This window comes from Corvus cornix, chromosome 7 (assembly GCF_000738735.6).
Source record: "Corvus cornix cornix isolate S_Up_H32 chromosome 7, ASM73873v5, whole genome shotgun sequence".
In the NCBI taxonomy this organism is placed as follows: Eukaryota; Metazoa; Chordata; class Aves; order Passeriformes; family Corvidae; genus Corvus; species Corvus cornix.
Window position 1 is genome coordinate 30,978,734 of NC_046337.1, and position 7,848 is coordinate 30,986,581.

The following is a 7,848-nucleotide window of genomic DNA, read 5'->3' on the forward strand; positions in this document are numbered from 1 at the left end:
AACTAGACTCTTATGTCTCATAACACCCACAGCCATGCCTATCTCTGTTTCCCTGATGCTACTGATAAGATTCTCATTTGCCATATGTGGGACTTACAGCTCAGCACAATCACATCCCTTGTAAAAATTTAACTAGGAAAATAACACTTCCAGAAGCGTAAAGCTTGGGATTAGGGATCTAGTTAGATATATTGCTACAGATATCAGAAATTGCCATTTTAGTGTGCCTAACATATTTCTGTAAATGATCAGTTGAAAGTCTTATCAAAGCATGTAATATATTTTCTGTAAAGCATAGGTACTATTTTTTGTATGCTCAGTTTTGACCTAAATTATTCCAAGACAGTCAATATATGCAATAACTTTGATGAGGAACAGAGAATGTATTGATAAAGAAGGGTAAGCTCGTTTAATTCTCATTAACTACATTATTTAAACAAGAACAGAAGCTGGGAAGGAAGTTCAACTTTCTCATCTTCATTCAAACGTGATTTTCTAACTAGGAAGAAACAACAGATGTGATTTTTTTTTTTCCTTGAAAAATGAGGTGCTTCCAATGCATATCTTAAAAATCAGTTGGTTTTATGTCAGGTTGAAAGAGATATGTTACTCAAAACCACAGCTCAAGTTGTCATTCTCACTTGAGCAAAGTAGCTTATTCTTAAGAAACTGAGAAGAAACTATGTCATGTGAACGTTGGGTAACATCACTCTCATGATTCTCTTCTTGTGTGTGTTGGTTTTGTTTGTGTTTTGTGGTTGTTTTTAACCGTTAGGAGCATTTGCCTGGGAAGTCTTTTACCTTTTGGGTTTGGCTTGAAGCAATCCTGGACTTGATTAAAAAACACATTCTTCCTCTTTGGATTGATGGGTGAGCAAGAAGGGAACTGCTGTATATTGGTCTCTCTCCGCTTTTTCTCTGTCCTTCACTAATCTCAGTTTTAGCGATGCAGAGGAGTATTTGCAATGAGTTTAATACTTCTCCCTTCTCCCATTTACAGCTTTTGGAAATTTTTGCCAAAGGGGAACAACACTGAATCCCTTAGAAATGCAGGTTTAGATCTGTTCTTCAGTTCTGTCTATGCAGTTAAGTACTGGGATAAATTTCACCAGTTTCATAGTACTTTGAGCTCAATGCCATGCTCCACATGTAAATCACACAAAGCTTAGGTCACAGTCTCTAGGCCTTATAAAGCTTTGTAACCACATTTTGGAAACCTGTATAAAGTCTGGCTAGATCAAGGCCAGGCTGAATAGAGCTCTGGGCAATCCAGTCTGGTGAAAGATGTCCCTGTCCACAGCAGGGGGTTTGGAACCAGGTGAACTTTAAGGTCCCTTCCAACCCAGGCCCTTCTATGATTCTACACATTGCCCAGATGGAAGTCTGTATTTTTTTCCAAAAGTAAACCCATGATTTCCTGTTATACCTCAGGTACATAATGGGATTTGTAAGCAAAGAAAAGGAGCGAATTCTGCTGAAAGACAAGACACCAGGAACATTTTTATTAAGGTTTAGTGAGAGCAATCTGGGTGGAATTACCTTTACTTGGGTGGATCAGCTAGAAAATGGTAAGTATAATTTAAAAGAAAAAAAACCAAAAAAAACCAACCAAACAAAAACCAACCCAAACTCGGCAATATACCTGCAATACTGGAGTCACATTTTGTTTGGTTTGAAAGTAAAATTCACATATATCATGTCATAGTATGGTTTTGGACAAGATACAAGTATCACAATTTCTCAAACACAAACCAAAACTCTGACATTCCACCTCTGAGTTCTTTATATTAACAAAGCTCTCTATGAGGTGTATCTGCTTACTGCAGACCTTAGATTTGTTTCCAAATATGCCAAAATTATATATTGAAAGATACTAACGTAGGTAAGAACAGGTAAAGCCTATGCAAGTGTAAACCTCAAAAGAAAGGCTAAAGTGTGTTCCAGCTGCAGATGCTGATCTACAGGTGATGGTGCCTTTGTGTTTTTGCAGGAGATGTAACATTTCACTCGGTGGAACCCTATAACAAAGGTCGCTTATCTGCCCTGCCTTTTGCCGACATACTGCGCGATTACAAAGTTATTATGGCAGACAACGTTCCTGAAAACCCTCTGAAGTACCTGTATCCAGATATCCCCAAAGATAAGGCCTTTGGCAAACACTACAGCTGTCAGCCAAATGAAGGTTGGGCTCCACTTCTCTATTTACCCTTTCTGCACAGCAGCTGCAAAGTCAAGAGGCAATTTTAGGAATGTAGAGAGAGGAGGGAGAGAACAGATTAAGATGCCTCCTTTAATAGTCATCTTCAAGAGAACTATTTTAACATGTGTCTATCATTTAGACAGCTTCATTTTGCAAATACATCCCTAGTCTTAGAGGTTGCAGTAGAGGTGATGAAAATATTTCTAAAAAGTTAAGAAATTGATTTTTTTTTTCCTGACTGATGCATCACAAAATTCAGTGCTGGGGTGTTCAAAGGAGAGGAAACTGAAAAGTCATCCTGCTTATCGGCTTCATAGTTGTGTTATACTGTAGCATGCTGTTTCTTTAATTTCAAGAAAACTCAGTATTTCCCAAACAGCTTGGAAGCCCTACTTTGTTTCATTTCATCCAATGGAACCTCATTAAAAAAGGTAATTTATCTGCACCACCTTTTCCCAATACACTGCACAATTACAAAGTTATTATGGCAGACAATGTCCCTAAAAACCCCTGGCAACTGCACTGGAAAATGCAAAAAAGGATGGTTCCAAATATGTTCAGGCCCACGTTCTTTTTTGTCCAAGTTACATTTTTAGATCAAATTAATTCTCGCTTAAAGAAAGCCCTCAAACCCTTAATTTTTTAATAGATAAAACACATTCTTCTAGAATTTCAGTATCAAGGGTTACAGTTCCATTTGAACTCAAATTCCTACACAACTCAAAAATATTTGGAGGCTACAGGTTTTTTTCTCCCTCTTCATTTTAACTCAGTGGGCTTTGCCTAATGCTCCAATCCTCTAAAATCTTACATATATGCTTAATTTCATGCAAAAGACATTGCTGAAGCTGTATCTGTAGAGACAGAGCTCCAAGCATTTGCAGAACTGAAATGTGGAGGCTCAGAGTACCAGACTTAAAGAATTATGTATTTGCTTTGAAGGCCTAACGAAATCTCTTTCATCGGTTGTGGTATTGTATTGTGATTCATATCAAGAGAGCACAGAGAATTCTATGACTAAGACCTGAACTCAAGGACTAATCTCAGGAATTCTCCTCACTTTTATGGCTATTTATTTATGCAGGGATTTTTCAATTTATTATTGTCTGCAGCACTTCAAGCAAATAATCAATTTCAAATAGATAATAAAATGACTCAACAATATTTAATTTATTTACTATTTATTCTAGTCTCAAAGCCCTCAGATGGAGGAGGCAAAGGTTATGTTCCTTCTGTATTTATCCCAGTCTCCAAAATGTAAGTATCCTCACAGGTGTGTCACACTTCAACTGTTTTTTTTTTTACTTAATTTACATCCCATTTCAGAGTTTCCCCTGCTTCCCTTCCCCAAACTATTTGAAAATAGTTTGGCATAGAAACACAAGGCCAAGGACTGCTAAACACAAGAAAGGGACATAAAAAACTTTGCCTGCATGGTGCTTTTCCCATTCATGTGGCAAAACATTTGTAAAAAGTGAATGCAGATTTCATGGTACTCTGATCTACTTATCTTTCACTGTCTCCTTTTTCTCTCCAGCAGCTGGTATTAAGGCCAAGGAAAAAGAGGATAAACATGATTCTATCTCCTACATTTTTAAGTGTATACCAGGTTGTTGGCATGTGCTTGCAGGGCCACCAGCAAGCCTGAGTACAGGGTTAACAGACTTAAAAAACATTCACCATACTCCACTGATATGCATAAAGTTAGAGGGATTTAAGTTCTTTCTAAGATTATTTTTGTATATTTTTTGTTTGCTTATTTTTTCTTTTTAGCTTAAATGATTCTACAGAACCACATTCCCCATCAGATCTTCTTCCAATGTCTCCAAGCGTTTATGCTGTTCTGAGAGAACACCTGAGTCCCACAGCCATTGAAACTGCTGTAAGTTGTAAACTTTCCCATTCGTAAGTAAATATTAAGCAAACAGGATGTGTCCAGCACAGATGCTGGTTAACAAAATGCTGCTTGCACAATTGTGAAAGAATCACAGCTCTTTCTTCAATTGCTGCACTACATTCTGAAACAATGGTGCAGATATTTCCTATTCTAAATGGTGCAGGATACTGCAAGCATCTTGAAAGCACTGGAATTACCTGACATGCTGGCCAATGAACCATGAATGTCAGAACACAAAGATCCCAGAGTTCTTGCACAAAAGAAGGCTTTACGCTGACAAATACATGTAATTTATACTAACTCTCTAGACAGCACAAAGGCCTGGACTTGCTCAGGGGAGCTGCCCAGGGAACACAGTAATTTCCCATTCAGCAAACTTGCACAACTTTTTAATGCTGCAAGTTTTTACATGGGGTTTCAAAGTGCAAAATTAAAAGTCAACTAAAACACTTTCAGCAAAGAAAAGTAATATTAACTTAGTATATAGAAAGATTAGGAAAATACTCTGTGAACATTGTATTAAAAAAAAAATTCCTCCTTTCCTTATTGACTAGAAAATGTGTTCAGAATCATCATGGCTCAGAGTCTTTAGAGTAATGAGCCGGGTGGGGATTTGTCCAGCAGGCTTTTCTTAGGAAACACAGCAGTGGTTTGGCTCTAGCAGCTTTAGAAGAAAATCTCCTTTTTAAATACTAGCCGTTAACCTTCTGCATATTCAATGATTTATGATCTTAAAATGGTTATGTATTTAAAAGCCTGCCAACTCCCCTTTAAATGCCTCTCTGTAAACACTCTTCCTTACCCACAAACAGAACAAAACGAAACCAGAATCCTTCCTGACTGTCAATGATTGGAAGTACAGTTAGACTTTACATATAAATAGATGAGTTCTTTAATACATCAAGCTGAAGAACTGCTCAAGAGCAAAATATCTTTTTATTCTTCACTTTTTTCTCCAATAGCACTTGTGACAAACTAGTTCTTTAGCTGAAAATGAAATAACCAGCTTGAATTAAAATTCTGCATTAAAACCTACTCCACCCAATCCAAGACATGTCACCTTTCATTTCTATTGTGGTGTATAACATGTGGAAATGGTTCTGACCTCCTCAACTGCCTTTCTGAACTATGCACGCATTTGCTTTCCTGAAGTTTCGGCAGAGTAAATTTGGATTCACTTTCGTTTAACATCAGGCTCCAAACATTTTTGGTTTCTTCTTGCAGGCACAGTAAATCTCAAACCATCTCTATTCAGAGCTTCAAAATAAGCTGTGACCATGGCCATTGTTTAGGGCCTGGTGGCAAACTGCAAAAGTTAAATACAGTCATGTGGGTTTTAAAGGTATCAAGACAAGTGGTTCAGTGCTGCTAGATGGTGATACTTCTATAGGCTCTTACTAGGAAGGTTTTCAAGCTCTGCTAAAAATTTCATGAGAAAAAGAGTTCTAGAAGATTTTAAAAGAATTCCTTCCTTGCTTTTTCCATTCTATTTACCTTCCTAAACGGAAATGAGGAAAATATGGAGGCTTTTTATTTATCACCCCAAATTCACACAACAATCTACCCCGCTGAAGAGCTGGCTAAGTACAGCAAGTACACAATCTGCACTATTAAAGCAATACTTTTTCTCCATGAAATGCCAATAAAAAAGCACCATGTGAGATACAGAAAACAAGAGTGAAATCTGCAGCAGGACAAAATATCCTGCAACTCACTAACTCAGTCTTAGCATACTTTCTGCAGCCTTGCTGAATTCCCTTCTATCCTCCCATCCAGCTTCCCTTGCCCGTCAAAAACAACAAGACTCCAGGAAGAACCCTGCAATACATATCCACAGGCCACAACAACAAAAGTTCATATAAAAAGAAATACTATGCTTATTCCTATTGCAACTATTTCCCACACAGTGTTTTCTAAAGAGTATCCCTCTATTCTATATATAACTAGAAACAAGATTCTCACATTGTCAAAGTGAGGCTATAGTTACCTTGAGCCAGAGAAGGTTTCATCTGCAGTTACTTTTGAAGGAACAGCTGTGAGTACCATGAGACTAATCTTTTCCTTCTTTTCTTCTAGCTGAGTTCTCCTTACTCCACTGACTGAAGTTCACATACTGGAAAAATTAGTAATCATGTGAACACTGGATGGGTTAAAGAAGTCATAATTTTTTTTTCCTGTCACCTCTGAAAACTAGCTTTTCCTGGAAATCATTTTGTTATTCTTAGGCATCTTTCTGTTATCAATAACACACAAACAAGGAATTTTCTCCCTAGGAATTCAAATAGCCTTATGCAAGTCAGATTTGCTGTTGTCACTGAAAAAATACCAAATTCTTTCTGGCTTGGAAATCATTTGACTTCAGTGGGGTGCCAGCAGAGATATGTTTTACATGCTAATTTAACTAATTTCCATAGAATTGCTGAAATATGAGAGCATAAGAATAAAATGTTTTGCTTCTGAAAACAGTGTATAAAGATACCTAAAGACATTAATATGTTTGGAAAAATTAGGATTTATTATGTTAAATACTTTCTGCTTAATCATAATCTTGTGGACCACTGATTTAGATACTGTTTCAAAGCAAAGATTCTCATTCCCCTTACTTTGAATGTTCCAGAGGTGTCTGGGGTTTGCTTTTCTCCAAAGATGAATTGCCTTCAGCAGAGATTTTTATCTGATGCCGCATCAGAAGTTGTGGAAGGCGGGTAGTCAAGGCTGGGGAGAGAAGGGAGTTCCACAAAGGAAGCAGACACAAAACTTGTGGTGTTAAAAAGGCTGTCTCCATTTCACCACTGGAAGAGAGAGTTAGTAAAACTTCCCCCTCTCACAAAATAGTTGCAGAAGTAAATCTATTTGGGCAGAAAGTACTGTCAGAAAATCTACACATAAAAAATCCTGACCTGACACAGTTTGGATGCTAACTGGTCAATGCCACCAGGGAGGCAGTTTTAAAAAACAGTTACTGAAGAGCTGCAGCATTTGCTGACCACCTGGCAATTTGTGCTGCATGACAGGATATTATGTGCCTGTCACAGGCTCATTTAATAAGCAGGACAACTAGTTTTTGTAAAAATGGTAAATTTTTTAATACTCTTTTTTTCTTTCAGGCATGTTTACTGCTGAGTTTGGGTTGTTTGGTTTTGTTGTTATGGTTTTATGAATAATAAAGAGACAACTACAAGGCCACTGTATTTCACAAATGCAGGCTCAATCAAGACCTAAGTCTTGCCCACAGAATATTTGGTTAATGCATGCTTAAAATACAAGCCCTTGAATGTTTGCACCTTACTGCTTTCTCAGGCAGGTATAAATGAGACATCTGAGATGAAAACATAACCTCCTTGAATCAGGAAGACATGGATTGGACTTCCAATTCTCCTTTCACCCATGCTACTTACCTTAGTTGAAAGCGAGTGAGCAGAAGCAGAGTAATGGGATATTTTTGTGATACAAAGAAGTAGATTTCAAAGAAACAACACATCTCTGTTCATTAGCCTGAGTGACTTAACGCGAGTTGCACATACGTTCAGAAAGCATCGTGTATAAAATAAAAAACAAGAGCAATTCTGTATATAGCATGGTAATATCTGTAATTTATATAACCAGCATGAATAAAATCAGATTTTGGCTTCAAGTTGCATACCCAGACCTCTGTGGATTTTTTTCAAGGCACAACAAAAATAGTCTTGCTGCCTTTTTGTTGACCTTAAACTGAGCTACAAGCAGTAACAGACTTCTAAAGCAGCAAACA

General features: G+C 37.4%; 1 protein-coding gene across 3 annotated transcripts in view; it reads left to right on the forward strand.

The window, feature by feature from the left end:
* The window catches only part of STAT4 (signal transducer and activator of transcription 4), a 41,464-nt gene extending 33,719 nt beyond the window's left edge, over positions 1 to 7,745 (forward strand). For 2 of the 3 annotated variants that reach the window (XM_010406535.2, XM_039555334.1), the window contains exons 19-24: positions 776 to 870; positions 1,432 to 1,568; positions 1,991 to 2,182; positions 3,391 to 3,457; positions 3,974 to 4,082; positions 7,398 to 7,745. In XM_010406535.2, coding sequence (XP_010404837.1) covers positions 776 to 870; positions 1,432 to 1,568; positions 1,991 to 2,182; positions 3,391 to 3,457; positions 3,974 to 4,082; positions 7,398 to 7,433 — 636 coding nt within the window. In that variant the 3' untranslated portion in view covers positions 7,434 to 7,745. Of the gene's footprint in view, positions 1 to 775; positions 871 to 1,431; positions 1,569 to 1,990; positions 2,183 to 3,390; positions 3,458 to 3,973; positions 4,083 to 6,173 lie in introns of all 3 variants that reach the window. The other variant, XM_039555335.1, reaches the window with a different exon arrangement.
* Positions 7,746 to 7,848: the final 103 nt, after the last annotated feature.